General features: G+C 33.0%; 1 protein-coding gene across 22 annotated transcripts in view; it reads right to left on the reverse strand.

Annotated features, from left to right (window-relative positions):
• Window positions 1-23,853, reverse strand: part of PICALM (phosphatidylinositol binding clathrin assembly protein) — a 90,512-nt gene that overhangs the window by 24,056 nt on the left and 42,603 nt on the right. For 6 of the 22 annotated variants that reach the window (XM_033121571.1, XM_033121578.1, XM_033121573.1 and 3 more), the window contains exons 6-14: window positions 22,944-23,055; window positions 20,738-20,844; window positions 18,670-18,711; window positions 15,209-15,294; window positions 13,207-13,330; window positions 12,793-12,929; window positions 10,462-10,565; window positions 5,036-5,185; window positions 1,478-1,558 (exon numbers count right to left, since the gene is read on the reverse strand). In XM_033121571.1, the coding sequence (XP_032977462.1) occupies window positions 1,478-1,558; window positions 5,036-5,185; window positions 10,462-10,565; window positions 12,793-12,929; window positions 13,207-13,330; window positions 15,209-15,294; window positions 18,670-18,711; window positions 20,738-20,844; window positions 22,944-23,055 (943 nt within the window). The remainder of the gene's footprint in view (window positions 1-1,477; window positions 1,559-5,035; window positions 5,186-10,461; window positions 10,566-12,792; window positions 12,930-13,206; window positions 13,331-15,208; window positions 15,295-18,669; window positions 18,712-20,737; window positions 20,845-22,943; window positions 23,056-23,853) is intronic. The other 16 variants (XM_033121589.1, XM_033121587.1, XM_033121585.1 and 13 more) reach the window with 4 other exon arrangements.

Genomic DNA, 23,853 nt, shown 5'->3' on the forward strand with positions numbered 1-23,853 from the left:
CAAAATGAACAAGCTTTGGGGACAGACACTCCAAACACCTTTAACAAAAATTGGCTGGTTTGTTAATGGATTTTGGTGGTAGTTCCATAATAAATGAGGCCTTGTACATTTTGTGAAAATAACTGCTACTATTTATTAATTCCTACTAAACACTATGCAAAGGCTTTATAAACAGGGTATTGTTTAAGCCTCACAACAACCCTATGATATAGTTATTATTGTCCTCATTTTACAGATGAGGAAACTAAGAGATTAAACAACTTACGCAAGGTAAAGATTTAGTAAGTGGTGGAACCAAGACTTAAACCCCAATTTGTTTAATTCCAGAATATATTAGGGGTTTTACATCTTACAAAAACGAGTAAGGTAGAAAAATAAATTTTTATTGTTATAGCTAGAGTAACTATATCTATTCATCAGGACGACTCAAGTTTTATGAACTTGAGCTTTTCACAGCAAACGCTGACCAAAAACGTGAACAATCGCTGGCAATTTTAAAATCTAAAAGCGATGAGAAAACAATCAGCGTTCAAAACGGTACCTGATGATTAAGTAATAATTTAGATAAGACGCACATTCCAAATACGAAATGATCGGCAGATACAAGATGGTGTTTAATAGTAGTTTTAATGACAGTCCATATGCCAGGGATAGTGCTAGACATTATACAGTCGTATATGTAAACCTCCTGGCAATCCTGTAAGACATTATCCCAATTTTCATATGCTTAGAAAGGTTAAATATTTGCTGAAAGTCACACAGTTAGGAAACGGAACTAGAATTCAAATCCAAGTTTACTGGATTCCAAACATATTCTTTCCATCAAATGCCCTCACAAATTCCATTTTTAAATACTTTAATGGTGTCCAATTCTTACCGCCAGTTAAGAATCTCAATTCTTTATAGTTGTTGTCAAACCTACTTTTTCATGCCAACTTCACTAATCAACTCCTATGCACACACACACAAAAAATCAGCTGGATTTTGAGGTTTTATTGCTATTACACTGGCTAGAGCATATCTGGAAAGACACAAATGAATATCAAATTAGCCATGCCTCCCTAGAAACTGCTTCCCATTTCTATGGCCTTTGCATAGTGCTGGAAAAGCATGCTTTTTTCCAGTAGAATCTCCGTTAACACCTGTGCAACAACTTGAGCCAAAATTATCTAATGTTCTATCACTAACATCTATACAAAGAGCTTTAAATTCCATAAGCTTATAATATAAAAATGTTACAAAACTTTTCTGAGAATTTGAAAGTTGTGAGTATGGATTAAAGTAACTGGAAGATGACAGGCATCCACTCACAAAACAATAAGGTGTCTAATCAAGGAAAACAAAATCAGGCCAAGAAAATGATGTTTTTTTAAAAGCAAATAAGTATTTTTCCTTATAAATATTTTAAAAACTATTTTTAAGAAAAACAAACCCCTCTTCCATAACTGACACATTTTAGAGATATACCATTACCTACCTCCAAATAAACCAGCTACAGTAGAAGGGTCATGGCACATAAGGGTAGTATTAGGATAAGCTTGAGTACCACAAAAAGAATCTGACAAGGCATACAAGGAGGGCAGGGGAGCACAGAAAGGGGGGGGGGGGGAGGGAGAGGGAGAGAGAGAAAGAGAGAGAGAGAGAGAGAGAGAAAGGGGGAGGAAAAGTTAAAAGTGGAATGGAGTAATTAAAAACAAACAAAAAAACCAGGGGAGTCTGAGTACTTGGTGTTCTTCAAATTACGCTTTACTAAAAAGAGCACGTAAGGCTCCATTATGAGTACTGTATTCAAAATAGGTATATTACATTCGCAATTTTTTTTTAAATAACCATCACTGCATCTCTTAGGTAAAAAAAATATGAAGCAGTCGGCTTCTTGGCTAATACGAACCTGTTTTCTAATGCCTTCTTTGACAGATAAGGAAGCAGGCCTAGACAAGGTCCCAGACATGGCCCAGCTGGGACCACAACGCACTCCCCTTGACCTACAGTTCAGCGTTCCTCTAGCTTTAATGAGAACAAGCTACCTAGTACACTGAGCATCACATCATCAGATCAACGCCCTCCTTTAGAAGGGCTGGAGGGTATCTACATAACTATCCTCTGATTTTTCTGGGTCGTTCTATAGTGCAGGGGTTAGCAAACTACAGGCTGTGGCCTATTTTTACATAGCCATGTGAGCTAAAAATGGTTTTTACATTTTTAAAGGGTTGTTATAAAACAAAAAAATGAAAGAGGAAAAGAAATGAAACAAAACAAAACAAAAGAAGAATATACAAGAGATTTTATCAAAACGAAAGGGAAATGAAAGGAAAAAAGAAAATACAATAGATTTTATGTATCCTGTACAGACTGAAGTATTTATTATCTGGCTCTTTACACAAAACATTTGCTGACCACTGTTCTAAAGCAGCACTAGCCAGCACAACTTTCTAATAACAGAAATGATCTATAGGTCTGCCCTGGGCGATGTGGTTGCCACTACTCATATGTGCCACCTGAGCAATGAAAATGTGGTTAGTACAACTGAAGTAAACTTTTAATTTTATTTAACATTTAATTTTAATTGAAGTTTAAATGACAATATGTGGTCAGTGGCTAATTAGACAATGCAGCTTTTAGGAATGGCACACCCTGGGTGGACCTTTCATGCTTGTAGTACTGAGTAAGAAACTCTCAATTTTTATTACACAACTTCACTTCTTAGAAACTTTTAACTTGGATTGAAAGCCTCTTCTAGGACAGGCATCAACAAACTACAGCTGCATGTCTTTGTAAACAAAGTTTTGGAAAACAGCCAAGCTTATATGCTTATGCATTTTCTATGTCTTCTTTCACTTTATAATGTTAAAGCTGAGTAGCTGTGACAGAGATTGTGTGGCTCATGAGCCAAAAATATTTACAATCTGACTCAGAACAACTTTGCTGACCGTTGTTCTAGACTAATACCTAATGGTTGACATCAGTGGTTTTAAATTTCCCCTCTTGTACTCATTTTCATTAAAAAAATAATAATAATAATAATCAGTATTTATCAATGTCTTTTCTCTCTAATGACAAAATTTAGCAGATGTGATTTTTAAAAAGTATACTTTATACTTTCATTTGTACTATTTGTTCTCAGAAAAAGTATAAAGGGATTTAAATGAAAGACTATACTTCCCTAAGGCAAGTACTCTGCAGAGCAAAGCTGCAGGTCCCTTGCTTCGGCCTTTGCTCCCACCAGCTGGATTATCTTCATGCATTTAACTTTTCTGGGATGCAGGTGATCCATTCATAAAATGGTAATAATAATCTCTCACCAGTAAGAGTGTTGAGAGCTGGTCCAAACATTCTCTAGAGGTCTTTGCAAACTCTAAATTATCAATTCTATGATTTTGATTTTCAAATGCACCTACTTACCTTGGAGTATATGGCCATCAACTTTACTAACCTGCTTTGTTTTCTGGTCTTATTCTTGTCCCAACCCATAGGCCGTAAATTTAAGAAATATTAGGAAAATGACATTGCTGGTATATTCCTTGTTACAGACTTTCCTTGAAAAGCCAAAATAATAAGTAACTAACTCTCTCACAATAGCTTTTATATTTTATTCTGCTTCTGTTGAATGTGAAATAGCTACGATTTTTAACTTAAGATTACTGTCTTCTATCTTGTCCCTCTTCAGTACATAGAGATTTGACAGGCTGAAGCTCAGGCACTACTCTGACCTAAAAGACGGAAATAACATATAGCTCCAAAGGAAAGATGTATCTGTTTCGTATCTCCAAGTTAAGAAAACTGACTTAAAAAGACACAGGCAGCCATATTTATTAAACATATACTAGTTCATACTCAATAAATGTATAGAAAATATAAACTTGTTAAAAAATAAAAAAACTCCAAGGATAACTCTAGTAATCCCTCATTACCAAGCAAATGAAATACTATTTGACAAATTTTCTAGAGTAACAAAATGTGAAATTTAGTTTCAACCACTTTTTATATAATTTTTAATGTATTACAATGACATGAAGGAATTATTGTGATCAGTAATTAAACTTTGGAGCTATTAGGCTAGTTTTATACAACTAGAGCACCTGCCTTGGAACATTCTCAAACCTCCAACCACTGCATTCTATTCATCTCCCTTGCTCCCTTCCTCTCACTCTCTAATAAATCTAACAGAACAGCCAGAGCCTGGCCACATGATCTATATTTATGGTACACAGATGACTTTCTGCATGATGCTTTAATTAAATGATTTATATTTGCATCACCTTAAGCTATTACTTTGAATCGAATAAAAGCAGTTTTACCATCTTTTAAGAGAGGTTTAGCATCTTCTTGGCAAGATTCAAAAACATTTTGGTTTAGAACATACTTAAAAATTGACTCTTCCGTGTATAATTTTGATATGAAATTCTGCCTTTTTATGGATTTTTATACTGCAATTAAAGGCTATTCAGTCAAGTTACTTTTCATTCTCTAGTTTTTTATTTATCTCTAGGCTAATAATGAAGTGAGACCCTTAAGACAGGGATAGAGGATACGTACGGACTTTAGACAATCCAAAATTCTACTATTCAGTTCAAAAAGGAAAAAAAAAAGATTAAGGTAGCTACTAATACAACCACTGTTGCTCCCAAATACAGAGGGAAAAATATAAGCATACACAAATAAGTATGTAAGTTTAAGAGATATTACTCTTCAATCAACTCTCCTAATAACCAACTCTCTAAAGTAATAAACATGATGCAACATGATGCTAGACAGCTTGAGTATTGCAATATAATATGATAGACAACAAAACACTAAAAAAAGTCCAACTTCAAAGGAAATTTTCTTTCCTGAAAACTTGCATTAAGTAAAATCAGAGGTACTAGTGCAAATTTAAAAACCTCACTATATTATTGCTATTTAGTTTATTTGAAAATGTGATATTAAAATCCAAAGTAATTATTACAGTACTTTAAAAAATAATTAATGGATACGTAAAAAAAATACTCAGGCAGTATAAACATTAATTGGAAAGAAAGGTTAAATGGTACTTTACCAACAAACATTTCATGAGTAGGTGTCCTAGTAGTAAAAGTGGATACATCTGAAGAAATGGGAAGGTGAACATCACCACTACTTTTTGTGAGGAAAGGATTTAAGCTTGGAATGGCATCATCAACAGCATCTACAGTAGCAGAGAAAGGATCTGTGTAGTCCAAGTGCATTACAGCAAAATGAAGAAAGGAAGTAAATTAATTAGTATTATAATTAGTCGAAAGATGCAAAGTGAAAAGTAGTAGCTGTATTACTATTTATAGTAGCTATATTACTATTTATATTAATCTTAAATGCAAAATCACCAAGATGGAAGAACTGCACTTAACATATTTTAAAATGAATCCTCAGAAAAAAAAATTTGTGTGTCTATTAACAGTAGTGTACTAAGGATAGATCTACTTTCCAACATTAGGAAGCCAATTAAAAAAAAGAGAGAGAGAGAGAGAATATTAACCAAAATGCTTCTGTAAAAAAGAGCCACACACTTTGAACCACGTTCACCACTCTAGGTAGGAATGTACTGGCTTTGGTGGCATAGCTACGTTTACTCAAATAACTGATAAAAACAATTGATACGTCTGCAGTGTTAAGTAAAATTTCTAAAAACAAAGGGAATTGGGGGTAAAAGGCTGTTTCTAATATATGCAGATAACTCTTGTATAGGTTCAGAGGTAGAATGTAAAGATGAAGAAAAGGTCTAACGATGGGGAAAGGAATTTTAGAAAAATTAACAACAGAGATGAAGATTGGCTGTTTAGTAGACTGAACAGTTCTGAAGGACAGCAAGAGTTTTAAAGCCAAATCATTTAGGCTTTAAATGATTTGCTGAAGAAATAACCAAAGCATTGTTCCCTACTAGAATGTTACCATATATATTATTATCAAATTCTACACCAAAAGTTGTTTTAGAATCAGATATTTACTGTCTGTGCCTATACCTCATTCAAGATAATTGTCATTCTATGATTGAAAACCATTCATCCTACCTTAAGTGAATGAAGAGAGGGAAAAACAGCAAAAATACAGCGCTGTAATTTTTTTCTCTTGTAACACAACAAAAATGAGAAGACACTCCTGTACCTCTAACCAGCAACCTGTTCTTCTCTAGTCTAGTTTGTGACCCTCAATGAAAAATACTGCGGTACCTTCACAGTATTAAGCACTGTAGTTTACTCTAAGGCTGTATGATGGAACAATAAGAGGGCAGCAACAGCCTGAAGACCAGCTCCTTCACTACAACCTAGGCACACTTTCCTTTAAGTCAATAAACTCAAAGCAAGTGTTCCACAAACCCTATAACTGTTTAAAAAAGAAAAATATGGAGAAAAAATTGAGGTCACTGGCTTAAATATAGCAAATCATTTTTTTAAAACGTTAAGTTTTGTATCACTTAAGGCTTTTTCTAGGAATTAAGCATTACTATGAAACAATTCACACCCAAAAATAAAGTCCTATAAATGTATTAAAATTCACTGATGTACTATTCAAACTCAAATGAATCATGTTTTCACATCTTTTCCACCCCTCTCCTCAACAATAAATGGAACAATGGGGGAAAAGAATTAAAAAAATATATTCAGAAATAAAAAGTAGAAAATAGTCAGATATAAGTTGGACTTTATGTACTAAAAGTAAAAATGCAATGATGACCACTGTAACTTCTTGTATAAGAAAGCAGCTGCAGTAAGTTTAGAGTTTATCTGTTTGGTTGAAAGTACTTTTTTTAAATATTCAAATAGTGGCATGGAGTTTTTCAAGTACACTACACTCCGTTGGACAGTAAGCAACATAGAACATCTCTCTAGTTTTCCATGCAAAAGAAGTCATGAGAGACGTCATCTGGGAAAAGGACACACATTTCTGTAACAGATCCATTGGGTTGTGAGAAAAGACATGTTCTGGAAAGATGACTACCATGTCCCCCCAAAAATAAGTCCCAACCAGAAAATAAGCCCTCACATGATCTTTCATGATGACATCCCCTGAACATCAGCCCTAATGCGTCTTTTGGAGCAAAAATTAATATAAGACCCGGTCTTATTTTCAGGGAAACACGGTAGTTATCTGCTGTTCTACTAACTGACACTGTTTTACCTAAGCACATATATCAATCATTTCCTATTATACGAAACATCCTAGAGAAGAATGTGCAGAAACATGTGCAAGTGCATCTGTATGTAGGTCAATCAGACAGTAAGAAAAACCAGGTCTTAATCTACTTGACAAAACACTACAAGTAATCTAGGTGATGTTAACGGACTAATAGACACTATACTATAAATAATAAAAGCATTCATTAAGACAAAAAAATAATGTTCCAGCCATTCCAACTTAAACTTTATTCACTAGACTGGCAAATCTATTCTAAATTCCTTAAACTTCTTAAAAATAATAGGGTTTTTCCCCATTATTTTCATAATTCATTTGGAAGATTAATTTTGTTACACCAGTCATAGAAAAATAATTTTAAAAATAAAGATTAAAATAGAACCAATCCAGTCATAGTCTTGAGATACTCCATACTTTTTACACACAGAAAATGGAGTTTTTTCATAAAACGTTGTGTTTCATGCTAGCCGAGTAATGCAAATTAAACTTCAGAATGGCTAATTCTTTTTTGCCTGAATTAAAATTTGAAATCTTGCTTAAAATATACAATATTGGTTACACTGTATATTTTTAGATCTACTGTCACTCAGTTTTCAAAGTGTTCGTGAAAACTTAAATTTTCTCAGCTATTAGTATTCAACACCAAGTGCTTATTTAAACTCCAGACCACTTCTTAAAAATTCAAAGGCTCATTAACAACGTGTTAAGAAGAACAGGAAAGCTTGTGTTCTCTCTAAGTTCATTTTTAGGTGGAATCTTAAATGCCTTTCATATAAACATGCAAACCTTACTTTCCTTTAACTTTGTATCACTACCTATCTGTAACTGGGAGTACACATCATTTCTGTGGTATTTATGATAAGAACTAAATTAAATACCAAATCTGATATTAACATCCATTTTCAGCATATGAAAGCATAGAATAAAATTTTAGAATCATCAAAAATCATATCTTCTGTTTTGTCACACACTATAAAAGCTGCATAATATAAACCGTTACGTTATTTCAAAAACATTTAAAATTTTTTCATTATAATAAAAACTTTTTATACATAAGATTTACTTACTTATCTCAGTCTAACTTCAATTTTAAAAATGAAGTAAAAAACCTTAATCCGAATGTCATGGAAATCAACAATACACTAACAAAATTATCAAAGTTCTTAGCTTAAAATACTCTTCAGCTATCCAATATGCAGAGTTCAAAGCTCTAGAAACTATCACCAAAATTATTTCAAATATATGAAAGTCAAGACAAGTATTAATTCTTCTTAAACTGAGGAGTTCATAGTGAAGATCACCATCCTTTCCTCGTATGTATGACTTTAAGCTTTTGGGAAAAAATAGTCAATTGCTCCTGCCTCTGTTCCCACTACACTTCATTTGTAATTTTAATACTTTTAACAGTCTCAGTTGTACAGAGCAAGCCTAATGTTAAAACGTAGGGAAAATTTTGATGGAAATATTACAGAAAGCAAAATAACCAAAAATAGAAAAATTAAACACAATTAAATGTATTCCAACATACTGTATTCACACATAGACTGCTATGGGATATTCTTATAACAGAACGTAGAACAATTCTTACAGGCTCAAATTACTTATAATTATCTGCCTTCAAGTATGAACTCAATACTTCCAGGCAGGAACGAATTTCAACTTGTCTTTGTTAGAATTGTACATGGTGTTCAGAAAAAAACAATTTCAGAGTTCAGTTTTTTTGAAATGTTACATTAGTTCTCATTAAACCTTCTGTAAAAATTTTCATCTGTTTGGAAAGAAAACTTTCAGCCTTAATTTAGAAAAACTACTTAAAAAACGGTGGTGGGGGAAGCAAGCTACAATTGCTTAAGTGGTCATATTAATTCTAGTAACCTTGTCTAAAGCAATGTACAATAAGCATGTAAATTTTGGCAGATTAACAATCCTAAAACTAGGAATCACCATAAGTATATTAAGAAACTCCTTTCTTAATCTTAACTGGCTATCTAGTGCATTCAGATAAATAATTCTAAAAATTTATTGACTTTAAACCAGCTTGTCATTTTTAGAAATTACTCCCAGATCTTAAAATTCAGCTAATTTAAACTTTCCTTCTGAGTCGGTCAATGAACTTTTAAGTAAGTTGTGGCTCACAAAATTAGTCCAAAAATCTAGTGTTTTAGTTTCAGTATTCCTGGTCCTCTGCCTTATCATGAACCAGAAATAACTGGTCTAGAAAAATACAAAACGTTCACTCATTCAACAAATATTCACAAAGTACCTATTATATGTATCAGTCATTGGGGATATAGCACTGTACAACATATTTAAAAACTCCTACCTTCAGAGATTATACAAAATAGAGCCTTAAGAAATAAATATATAAAACAAAAAAGTTCTTAAAACTCAAATCATTAAAGATGAAAAAAGTCTCATTCAGATACCATTAAAACTCACTAGAACAATTAATTTATCTTTGTTATGAGAGGTAAATCAACCAATTCAGATTTTACCTGTGAGTCAATATAAAGTTTAAGGTAACTTGCCATTCTCTATAGTTCTTTAGACACTGTCCTTTCCCTTCCAAATAATATTTGAGCATTTATAAAATAATACTTACATATATACAAACAAAATCACCAAACCCAACCAAAGGAAGTGATTTGAAAACATACTAAATGTCTACGCAAAACTGTTTAAAAATTCACGTGAACTAGGCTCATTCCTTCAAAGATGCCAAGGTCACGGTCATATGGTCACCTCAAGATCAAAGAACTACTCAAGGGCACCAAACATTCCTGTTGCTAATTTTTTAATAACAAAATTTTATAAGTCTGAATTAAATCAACATCTAAAGTATAAGTAGGATAAGTTTATCATGACATTCCTTCCTAGTCAGAACAGCTCACTGCCTCGTAACACCATCTGAATTTTATTAGAACTTTATCATATACTTACACAAGATGAGTTTTTTCCCCCTGCAAGTAATTTTTTTCCCCTATACCAAAAGTAAAATAACCATTATGTATTTACTGATTATAGAATAGAAATGCAATACTAGAAGAATGATTTCATACTTAAACATATATTTTGTCCATCTTCTTCGTCTTCATTAAACCTCATTTCATAATTTAATTGAACTTGAATTCCAAAATTACTTTATAAATAAATAAAAATATCTTCAAGGAGTAAAATGACTTTATTGTCATTTTAATATTTTTCAAGTTCTCATGTATCAAGTGTAATCAAAAACTGTACAAATAAATGAAATACCACAGAATAGGGAGGGGAGATGCCTCTATAACATATAAAGTAGAATTCTTTAATGCTTACCTCCCCATGTATTTGCTACCTGAGAAGCACTTGACATAGGAAGTACAGGTGGGTGAAAAGTTGGCTGCTGCAAATCAAGCAGATCATTTGGTAGCTTTGATGTGCTAGGAAAATATTTTGAAAAGATGATTTATTCAATAGGTAAACTTTGCTACATTAGCCACTCCCTTCCACCCCCTCCCCCCTCCAATAAATAAAAACATTTAAAAAAAAGTGAGAGAAAGCACCATTAATACATCTCAAAAGGAGGAACAGTTTCAGCTAGGTAGCAGCTGCATATCCCTCATTTAACAGCACACCACAAGGAGGCCTAAAAAATATTCAAATACCATTTCTTAAGTTTACAAAGGATTCAAATAATACCCCTCTGGAAAGGATCAGTAATTTCCCCAGTAAAAAATTAATTTCCTTATTGAAATGAACCTAAATAACATGATTCTGAAATACAAACATCATGGAAATTTTAATTTTTTTGAAGGAAATTTGTTTTCCTATTTTTAATCCTTCAAGAATTTCAAGTGCATTTGCAATACCAATACCCCTAACAAAGTAAAATATCTGTTAACCTCACCTCTACTGCTTTGCAACACAGGCAAAAATTATCCATGCATATATGACATCAATTTAAGCAGATTCACCCAATGACACAACTCCAGGGGGCACTACTTACATGATATATTTTTTACCACAAGACGTTTATGTGGTTAAGGAATATCAACTCAAAAAAAAGAGTCCCAGTTTCATGAATTGAGACATTATATGTGTACATAGCACAGATCATTTTTAACTTATATTTACTCTAAAACAAAGTTTCGAAGGCATGCCTTTCAGACATAAAAAACAGTTTTATAGGTAGATAAATAAAAATACAAATGGATTTAGTTGCTTTGAGGAAAAATAAAAAATGTGCAATAAGCATTCTGTAATAGGCTGTAAGATTTGCCCACAATTACTATTTAAAAAGTGAAAACTTTTGAATGCTTTAAGTGAAATGTAGTAAAATCAGTTCTTTAATATTTGTTTCAAACTGCAAACAATCAACATTCTTTTTCATTTATCTCCCCATGACAGACTTGTTTTCAAGGTCCCCAAATGGAAAACTTGACACTCAATGGGTTCAATGTTATTTAACTGGGGACTAAGGAAAGCAGCATACAAAAACAAAACCAAACAAAAAAATAAAGCTGAGAGAAAAACATATTAAATTCAACAAACATCTACTAAGCCTTTAGGGAGCGGGTAGAAGTTGAGTTAGTGTAAGTTATACTGAGCTGCAATACGAGTCAGCAGGTGGAAGGAAAGACCTTTCAAGGATGAATTAATAAAAGAAACAGCAACAATAAAATCAAAGAAAAGCAAGCAAACAAAAAAACCCCATTGCACTCTATGGTGCATTCACGATGTGCTAATAGCAACATGTACTTTGCTAAATCCTATACTTGTCATCTGGAAGCCTGCTGGAAATGAAAATTCTTGGTCCTCACCCCACACCTACTGAATCAGAAACTGGGGGTGGGGCTCAGAAATCTGTGGTTTAATTAACCCTCCAGGTGATTCTGATGCTTGCTAAAGACTGAGAACCCCTGACCTATATCATACATTATCTTATTTGGAAACTGAGGTGTCTTTTTTGTTTTGGGGGGTTTTTTTAAAAGAAGATTAAGAAATAAAGAGAGCCAGGATTCAAATTGACTTCCAAACTTCTACTTTAAACTACTGTGAGGTAAAAGACAGGACATATTTGAAAAAGCCAATTATTCTAATTTGCCTGGAAATATCACATTTCCATTGTTAAGTAGCTCAACTTAAGCAACAAAATTATTGAAGTTGGTTTGGTAGGCTTCAAATACCACAGAAATCTGGCAACTAAACTTTTACTATGTTCCAGAGTACTGATTTTAACACCAGGAATAGACATGTAAGACACTTAATATCCAATGAAAGATATTTTGAAATATTAATATGTTTAATACTCATTACACATATCTGCAAGAGTTACAAGGGGCCCTAAACGATTAGATACTTCATAAATGTTTTTAATTATGATTAACTTTTATACAATGAAATGTTTGCCAGAGATAACCCACCATATATTCCAATTAGTATAAATTTATAATTTAGCCATCGACCATTTCCTAAGTATACAAAATGAAAACTCTTATCACTTTCTATTTAGTTATTCTACCTCCACCGCCATTTTATCACCACCTCCTTTGCTTGAATTTATGATTAAAACTGATAAGTCAAACTAAACCTGAAAAGCTCTGCAAAATTTCTCTGAGGACTCTTTAAACCTAAGTATTCCGAGGGAGTCTTTAAGCCTCCACCTACCTGTTAGAAGAACTAGGGGTAGAAAATATGTCAATGGCTGGTGCAGTCATTACACCCCCTGCAGAGGTGGACACAGGAGAGGCTGCAGTTGTTAAAGAGGTATGCGGTTTCTTTGCAAGTTCTTTTAGGCGCTGTTCCTGTTGAGAAAAATAACTACCATAAGGAATCCAGAAACCAGATTTCTTTGTATGGCCTCTGAAAAAAGCTAATTTTCTAATTTTGTTTCGACAGCAGAAAGGTATTCACTGACTGTTTACTAGTCATTCAATGTTGGGATGAAAAATTAGACTATGTACTAGATGTCACCCCATTTGGATAACTATACATTAAATATAGTTAGTTTCTTTAGAGGTCCTAATTACTTTATGAACACTTGTACCTGTTTTTCCAAATAAAGAGAATACGCACACCTACCTTTAAAGCTTTTAAACGAGCCTGTTCTTCCTCTAATGCTGCCTGCTTTTCCCTTTCGTCCACTTTGGTAAGAGACAGGCCAGTACTTGCCAGGGAAGATACTGCATTCGAAAGTGTTGTCGCCCTAGAATAATTGGACAAAGGTAATTTGGCTTTTTGCCAACCATTTCACATTATAACCTGGTTATGAAATGGTCTGGCAGCCTTGGCATGGATGGGCACTATAATTATGAACTTATGAAGTCAAAACCAGTACTTCATAGGAAATATTCTACCCAGTGACCTAGAGGATTATTAGCATTTATACACACTGCTTTAAATAAGTGTTAGATTTTAGAAAGCCTTCACAATAAGGGTGGGACATTGCCTCTTCTAAACCCTAAGGGAGGGAACCCATGAAATTAGGAAAGAGCTCACATATTCCCAGGAAAACCCTGGTGGGTAAAAAATACTGAGTTTCTTACAGGAAATGATTCTCTGTTAACTTCCAGCCTGGGTTTTGGCAGTACTACTACAGAACACTAAAACACGAGTCCCGGTAATAAATAATGTGAGTAGGTATGTTTCCCTTTTAATAACCCAAAGGTATAGTTCCCAGAGGACCACAGGTTCCTTTAAAAGATCTATTTCATTCCAGTCACTAGTCCATCTGGCACCCCCTTTTCTCTGCTACCCTTTTGCTGAGTTATAATTTCCTTTTCATACGTATTATACATGCACAAGGCAACATCTCTCACTGGAAGATTCACAGTAAGCCACCTTCTTTCCCTTATACCAAAACCTTATCCATATTGTAAGCCTCAACATTAAATTCCAAAATGCTAATTCTAGCAAAATAAACACACATGGTAAAGAATTGTAACCAGAAAAACTAATCCTCAGTGACCTTTATTCATTTTCCTTTTATCACACACCAAACATCACTAATTTCTATTCTAAGCACACAAATGACAGAACTATTTAAATTTTATGTAAAGTCAATTTTATAAATGAGCCAATATAAACATACAACTCAGAAGACAAGTAACATAGTTGTGACAGACACGCCAAGAGCCCCAACAAACTTTATGATAAAAAAACATATGAGATGAATAGGTATCCCTGCACTACTCAGCTACATTTTCATTACTTTCTCAAATAACTGGGCCTTATAATTTTGGCTTGCACATCTAAAAACTACTAGAAAATTCAAAGAGCATTACTTGGAATTAAAAACTATTAAAACTCAGTAACAACAATTTCCTTTAGAAATTACTTAAATTTTTGTTGATAAAAATAAACCAAGTTCTGAAACAACAATCAAAAAGTCTAAAAAGCAGGAAGGTTCTCATTATACTTCAAATTTTTTCTTCATACTGTTAAAAGGAAATCTTCATAAGAACACAACGACAATTACTCATGTCACCACCCAACACAGAAATCATGTTACAAGGTCAATGTGAGATGGTCTGTTACTTTCAACTTGCTAGACTAATTAGTCCCAGTCTTGGGAATACGGTCAAAGCTTAATAGACTGATTAAAATATGTCGATAATCAACCCCATGAACTAGCATTAGTGAAAGATGATGAAATCTGATGTCAGACATCCTAGGTTTGAGGCCCAGAGTTACTACTGCATATTTCACAGGGCTGTCGTGAGAGTTAATCAAATGTGTGAAAGGCATCTTATAAAACATCACACCAATGACTGCATTATCATCTTTAAGAGAACTATTCACACTGTTCTAGTCACTATTCACACAATTCTAAACCAAGTAGTTACTGTCATCACCTTAATAGATGCTAACATTTATTGAAGACCAAGAACTATTCCAAGAATTTACATGTATTTAATCCATTTAATCCTTAACTCTGTGCAACTCTATGAGGATGCAACTGTCATTAAACCCATTTTAGAAATGATTAAATCAGGATAAAGAGAAGTAACTTGGAACTTGAGCTCGATTCATCTACTCTCTCAGAAACATCACTCTGCTCTTTGCCCTATGAAAAATGATGTACCTGCTTGCAGCTGTAGAATCTTTGATTTTCTTTCCTTCCAAGGAAGCTAAATGTTGTTCCAAAGCATCAAGAAGACTGCTTGGGGCCTGAAATTGTACAAATATTAAGACTTTCATAATCAGGTCATTGGTTAAAATAAAGCAAATATCATCTGACATAAGAAAACAACACAAATAAATAGGGGTATTCTTCATGAACTAATTAACAGTGGAGTTGTAACTACCTAAGAATGACACTGTTCTTTTTATTACATGAGCATCAACTAGAAAGAGGTATAACATAATCAAAAATATGAAAACTAAGAATAAGTAAACATGATACAGTAAGAGGATCCTGCAAGTGTTTAATTTTTTTTAATATTTAACTTATTTGAATTTTAAATAGAAACATACTCCTAAAAGCTGGACATACAGTTGAGCATATTCCTGGTACTTAATAAGAAACTCCTGAGTAATGGAAAAGTGTCCAAAAATAACTATTTTTGAATAGTTATTGATAAATGAAACTGAAGACTTAACATCAAGGAAATGAAAATTTAAAATCACAGTGAGAGACAACTTCTTACCAACTAGAATAGCTAAGGTTAAACAGACTAGCAATATAAAATGTTAGTGCAGCTATGGAACAACTGCAAGTCTCCCACAATGCTGGTGGGAGTACATCCACCTTGAAAAAGATATGGATGTTTTTTATAAAGTTAAATATACACCTACTATAATTACACAAATCCCATTCCTAATCATTTACCCAAGAGACATAAAAAGTGTCTCCACAAGAAAAGACTTGTTCAACAATGTTTAAGTAGTTTTATTTATAATAGTAAAAAACTGCAAATAATCCAGAAGTCCATTATTTGGAAACTGGATACACAAAACTGTGGTGAATTCACACAATGGAATAAATACTATGCAGAAATAAAGATGAATTAGTGGTACATTCAACAACATGGACAGATCTGTGATGAGCAAAACACTGTGATGAGCAAAAGAAGCCAGATACAAGAGTAAATACTTGCATGATTCCATTTATATTATTTTCAAGATTTAATAAAATTATGCTATTAGAAATCAAAACAGTGATTTTTTTCGTGGAGAGAACTAGGGAGTGACTGGAAGGGAACACAAGAATTGGGGTGAAGGAATTGATTACATCTTAAATAGTGTGTTGATTACACAAATGTTTATAGTTATCAAACCTTATTGAAATAGATACCTCAACTTTTTTGAAACAAGAAAGACTAGCTTTTAAACTCTCAGGCTATATGTCAAATCTCAACTTAATATGAAGACTTAATTACTTTCAAAACATCACCTTTTCAGCGATCTGAGAAGGAACACTACCTTTAAGTGAAGCAAATTCATCAGTGGCATTTAATTACTCCAAATATTCTTTAGGATTTGAGATACAAAATTTCTGGATTACAGAGATCTAAAAACAGTAGCTAATTTCTCTAACAATTATGTCTTGAACAACTTCCTTCATCCTGTATCTCTCTCTCACTCACACACACACACAAGCACAAGGCAGATACAATAGAAAATTAAAACAAAAATTTTGGATTGTAACACTGACTTCTATGTTGAACTGAGAACACGTGTGCAACTCACACAACCCTAACAAAATGTTCACTAAATGAACAGGCAAAGTACTGGTTCCAAGAGCTATTGTCAGAGACGATGAGACTGTTGGTAACAGGTAACACTTTAAAAGTTCTTATAACACAACAGGCACTGTGCTAGCTACCTTTTATATAAGCACTGACTATAAGGAAGACACTACTAGTATATCCTATTTACAAATAAACAACCTCAGTGAAAATTTAAGTTACTTATCGAAGATCATGTATCTGATAAATAGCAGGAGCCAACATAAGGCCTAAAGTATGTCTAGCCTGAAAGTCTACATATTAACTATTATGCTACAGAATCCTAAATTAAAATTGTGGTCCTTTACATTTTTCTGAAGGATTTAAGCTGAGGCTTACAAATATTAAACCACCATGTTAAAATAGTAATAACAAACTATTTCTATAGATCCGTTCTAAATATATCTGGCTATTCTTTAAAAGCCAAACCTACATTAGGAAGACTGAAGGAATGTGATACTTCACATCTTAAAAAGAACAATTTATAACGAAGAATAATCTCAAATTTCTACTGTTCTGCATACATAATCACCATCTTCCCTAAAGTATCAACAGCTTTGTTTTAGTTCACTTTCCAATCACTCAGAGATCTTCAATAAAGAGGGAGGTGGGAGGCTGGCTAACTCTGCCAGTTTCTCTACCAGGAATAAAGTACAGCCACATGACAACCTGTCCTGAGGCTGTTTCTGAAACAAAAGATGGGTGAAGGTGACAGGACAAGTGGGGTAAAAGGGAATGTGAAACTACCAAATCATCTTATACCACATACTGTTCTAGCATGATTCTGCTCACATTTAGCCCACAAGAATGTACTCAATCTTCATGAGGTCAATGTATCTCCAATGCAGAGTATTTCCCTTACACATAACCCATAACTAGATCTATTGAGTACTCTTGGCCTGAAGATCAAAAGGATGAATCAGAAAAAGTTAGCACAGAGAAATAAAATAAAAACCATTATTTAAAAAGAGGTCCCACAACAATTTAAAATTAGGTACAATATAAGTTAACTATTAAGGAGAGAGCTGATACGAGTGTTATAAGGATAGTTTATGCCAGGTACTTTCATTCTTAATACTCAGTAAACAAACAAACAGAAAAAGCAGAAAAAAATTGCAGGTTGAAAGTTTTTTTCCTAGAAATATTTTTGAATACCGTGATAAAAACAATATAATAATATCTAATACTGAGTGCTTAATGCTGTGTCTTTTAGGTATTAACTCATTAAATCATCCCAACTACCTTATGAGGTGAATACTGCAATTTATCCATTTTAGAGATGATAAAACTGAAGCATAGAGAGTAACTTCCTCAAATCACAGGGCCAGCTAGTGGCACAGCCAGGACTCAAACAGACGGACAAAGCCTGCTCTCTTATTCCACTATCATGTTTTGAGGTTTAACCCTATTTAATACTCCTACCTGGGTCAAACAGCCAAAGAGGAAGGTTTAAAATAAAAATAAATCCTGTATAAAATAATTCTCTACCAATAGAATAGTGCAAATTTTGTTTTTAAAATACTGTTCTCTAAGTTCAGTTCTTTCTTTTTTTGACAGTAATAACGATGGGAGAAATTAAAAGGAATAAACTAAAATGGTTTGTAGTGGCCAGCTCTACCAATATTAGAAGTGAGTAGATCATTCTGTATAGTCATGATGTTAAGAACAAGCATCAGCAATACATCAAAATGTTAAAAATCTGTCAAGAAAAATTGTACTGATCTTGACAGCAGGGGCTGCATATTATTCATCATGTGTCCTTCACACCTAACAATACATAGCAGACATTGAATTGGTATTATGACAACACACTTACCTGTGAAAGGTCTGGTATATCACCTCTGTCAATTCCAACTTGCTGTAAGAAGAAGCATTGTATTTAATAGTTAAAATTGTAATAAAGGTGTTTTCTAAAAAAATTAGAAAATGACATTTATGACTAGTACTGTGAACAATATTTTAGATAGACTTCTTTGAAATCAGAAGAATATTTAATCATTCAATATTTCCAAGGGCTCAAATATTATTTGAAGGCTCTAAAAGTTCTAACAGGAGAGGAACTAGAGTGGGAAACTCACCAAGACTATTAAGTTACCATCTCTAAATCTTCTAAGTACCTATACCTTGTCACAATTTGGAAGACTCATCACCACTTCTAGTTGTCATATGATAAAAACACTATGGCAAGAATGAGAAAGGCTGATCACGAACAAAGAAGTTCCTTGGGGGCATAAAAGAAGTCAAAGAACAAAACTGATGACAGTGACTTTCTCTTTCTCCATAAAGAATGCTTTCCAAGGCAATCATCATAGATACCAATTTTTAAAACCTATGTTCACTCAATTAGGCCAGGTTTTATACAAATGCCAAGTGGTATCTAACCAGAACATAACTGTCTCCACAAAGCAAAGCAATCCCAAACACGCTTTCATGACATTCATGCACTAAACAATTTCCAGCAAAAAAGATAAATACCCTTCCTACTTATTCTAATACTCAAATTAAAGAACCGTTTTCCCTCCCTGTGGCTATGTTTCATTTTCTCATCATTCTCTCTTTCTTTTCTCAACCTCTCAAGGGCCAGTCCCAGAATGATATCAGTAGAAAAACCTGATAAAATAATTCAAACTGAGATCTTAATAACTAATCACTGAGACATTTGTCCCCTTGAAACACATTTGAAAAGGTTACTCATGCCTTTACTCCAAGAACTAAGATCTCATAATGAACTAGCAATCCCAAAGACAGCTTCATGAAAGAATATTTTAGGGCAGGAGAGTCTTCCTATTTCTCAGATCATATGGGAACAGATGGTCTCTCCCATCTCAGGCTAAGTAAGACCAGCAGATATGGAGGTAAATAGGGCTTAAAACTTAAGTCAGTGACTATAACTATCAAATCCAAAGAATGTAAGGGGCCAAATGGAAAAGTCAACAAATTAAAACTTAAAGAATGTACTGAAATCACAGCATAAACTCTCTTTTCTTCTGGTTTTACTATGTGACTAACCCTAAGAAATGGAAAAAAACATTGATTTCTCCTTGAGAGATACTTTACATTTAAAATAAACTGCAGAAGACTTTATGAAATAGATGATTAACAGCACGTGTTACAGAATAAACTATCACTACGGTAACAGAGCTAGCTAGAATCAACAACTTGCTAGTTCCAGATTAACTACTTTAATATAATTGATCAATTATAGCTTAGTCATCTTCCAGGATTAATTACCCTAGCAAGATGGTGGTGATGGTAGAGGGTAGAGAAAGGGTAAACAGAAACCGTTAAGAGCTACCTCTGTGCAAGCAAGAATTATCTTGCTTGTAAGCATTACAACCGCCTTCTGTGGCAATTTCAGAAAATTATTTCTTAAGCAGATTTGCAAAACTAGATTATCCTATAATCTATATTCATGGTTTTCATAATCAATGATAAATAATAAATACACTAAATTCACTTCCATAGGGGAATAAAACATTTGGAATGATGTGGCTCCAGGTGCAAGTCTCACTGGAGAGAGACTTTCACTAACACTGAATAGTCTCTACCACATTTAACAGAATAAATCTTCTAAAATACATGGCTAATCCCAAACATAAAAATCACTGCCACCACTGTGTGCCACCTACCTAATTTTATAGAGAAATAATTTTAAAATAGATTACCTTTCAATATTCAATATTGAATTAAATATGTAGAATACATTTTATTCAATACTACATCATATTCATATCATGACAGAATTCAATACAGCTTATCAATATGATTGAATACATATCATATTTAAGATGTTTCTTTTTTCTTGAATAATGACTGATTTCTTTAAAAAACACACTTAAAGACGAAAAAGCAAGTTAAGAGACAGTCACTTAAAGATAGTTTACCTCTGCAACTTTAAGAAACTCTGAGATTCTTGTCATCCTGGTCAGGAACTTCTTATAAATGTCAAGTCCTTCTTTGCATTGGTTCTTTTTCATATCAAAATATTTTTCTGCCAAAAGAAGATGTAAAAATACTTTTACTCACATCAAAATATAACACTCAAAAAAGACCAGTAATAGCTCGGAAGAGATCATGTGTCTCAGAAAACACACTCACCCTATAGGAAAACATCAGTTAAATTAGCTTAATTATTTAAGGCAAATTAAAACAGACATGCTGTTAAAGACAGAAAAATTACTTGACTTTACTCACATGACCAGTTTCTTCCGTAATATTTCTTCCCTCACAATTTCCTACACATGTATTTCTATGTCAATACATATCACCCTTTACTCCATTTAAAACAGCACTAACTTCTATGTCCAAATATTCTTACTAATGACATCGTAACAAAGATGGCTACTTAATCATGTCCAAATATCACTTGGAAAGCTCATTTAAACTTAATATATAAACAGCAGTAAAGAACTTAATTTACAGTAAGCACAGACTGGAAGACTGTGCCTTCCAAAGTTTTATAGAAAACACTCCATTTTTCAAATGTGGAAAAAAATAAGCCCAACTTCCCTATCTCCATGGATTAAAAAGCATCCCTGAGTAAGTTCGTGTTACCCTGGCCAATGAAAAACAAATTAAAATAAATTCTAAAAGAAATAAAAAGGACTGGGGGGGGGGGAAGCGCACTGAGTAAACACATTTGATATCTGACACTTGTACTTCGGCATTCTTTGCAGACTATTATTTGTTCACTCCATCCAAATCCCACTGGAAAAAAAATGAGCATTCCTAGGCAAAATTAACTGCATTCCACATACAGTTGATCCTGAACAACCTGAGGGAATGAGGGCACTGAACCCCTGTGCAGTCAAAAATCTGCATGTTAACTTTTCACTCCCTGAAAACTTAACTACTAATAGTTTATTGTTGACCAGAAGCCTTATTGATAACATAAACAATACATATTTTGTATATGTATTAACTAGTATATTTTTCACAATAAAGTAAGCTAGAGAAAAGAAAATGTTATTAAGGAAATCATAAGGAAAATATATTTACCACATCAAAAAAATATACGCATCTAAATGGACCCACGCAGTTCAAAACCATGTTGTTCAAGGGTCAACTGTATACCTAATACACAATAAAGCACCACACATTTCTAAAATACCTCAAAACACCTCCTCCTTAAAAATAAATGTTTAAGGCATTTAAAATAATTATCAATTTTTAAATTAAGTTCAGAAAAAATGTCAATTTTACAGTTAAAGTTCATTATGAAGTAAACTGAGGAAATAAGATTTTTCAGGGACAGAAAAATTCCAACTTAATTTTCAAAGCATTTTTATGTTTTTAAAAATTATAAAACTGATTGAACACAGATGTATCTAAAAAATAAAGTTCATCTAGCTAAATGTTCCAGTTGTAAAAATAAGAACCATATTTTGCACACTTTTTTGTCCAAATTTGTGAGGGAAAAATAAGGACGTGCATTATACATGGAGAGTACTAATTCCATATCTATATAAATGTTTTTAGTTCTTTTATTTATGCTTATGAGTTAAAAGTGTAACTCTAGAAATCAATAACGATATCTGTATGCAAAATAATACCCTGGAATACAATAATCGGTTTTGTTAAACTTACGATGAACTTGCAACAACAAAGAGTTCTTGGCCTTCTACGGTACGTAAGTATCGTATATTTTTGTTACCGGTACATAAAATTTCTTGTACGTTGTATCTGTTCTTGTGTTTTGTAATTATTTGTTACATCAAATTTTTTGTACCATATTATGTTTTAAAAAATGCTAAAATTCCTTTATCATACAAAAAACAAGTACCTAAATGTAAACAAACAAAAATTTTAATTAAAAAATTAAAACAAGAGATTTTTTTCTCCCTGAAAGTTTGGGCCAAAAACGTAGGTGTGCATTATATGCGGGAACACATTATACACGGCAAAATACGGTAATCACTTAGCCTGTGTAACAGGTATAAAATTCTTTTCTCCAAATAAATTGTTACAATAAATGAATATATCTCAATAAATTTCTACGCAGCTCTAAGTAACATGAGTTGTTATTTAAATGTATTTATTTATGCATATGACACAAGAAATAAAATGTCATTAAGTTACAGCAATATTTACCCAACAGGTTAATAATTCCTTCATTGTATGCTGCAAACAGTCTAATGGCATCTTTGAACAAAAGCATGAAGGCAGCATTTATTACCCCATTTGTAAGTTCATTACTATTAACCTGGGGAAAAATAAGAAAAAAGATTAGCTAATCTTATGTTTTAAATGACAATGACTTCCTGCAAATTAAAATACAGTGAATTCAAATACTTAGGTGTATTAGGGAAAGAATAATTTATTTCTTGTAATCAGTTACAGCCAAATAGTACAAAAATCTTAATCAAAGAGTTCAGATTTATGTTAAAGACAGAAGCAAACAAACATCCTATGATATTCAATTTAGTTTTGAAGTAAGTAACTGAGAACAAAAGCACCTTTTGACTCTTAAAATCCTAGGCTATATCACAAAAGTATTTTAATTAGAAGTTCACTTCAACATTAAATACTTCTAATTGTAAAATAAAGCCATTTCTAGGTGGAAGTTCACTTTGAATCATGAAGGATTTACCGAGTATTTTAAAATCAAAAAATATTTACTAAATGGCTACTACAATCACCAAAGCACTAAGCTAAGCGAGGTAGAAGATACTTTTTAAATATAACTACACACACACACACACACACACACCTTTTCTCAATATGACAAATGAACTCATCACTTCCAAAATGGTTATGATAATAGGATTTTTACCTCATTTGGTTACTGGGAGAATTAAAGGGTATACTGAGTGTAAAGAGACTAGTGTATAACCTTACACATGAATGATCAATATTTACAATTATTACTGAATTATGCTATACCAAAAAAACAGCACTTGTCTATCAAGAATACTAGAAATACCTTTAGTTTTATCTCAAGGAATCAATCAAAAGGATAAACCAAATTAACTTTAAGCTCTTTTATAGATAACACAAATAT

The sequence above is a fragment of the Rhinolophus ferrumequinum genome, chromosome 11 (genome assembly GCF_004115265.2).
Source record: "Rhinolophus ferrumequinum isolate MPI-CBG mRhiFer1 chromosome 11, mRhiFer1_v1.p, whole genome shotgun sequence".
NCBI classification, from domain to species: domain Eukaryota; kingdom Metazoa; phylum Chordata; class Mammalia; order Chiroptera; family Rhinolophidae; genus Rhinolophus; species Rhinolophus ferrumequinum.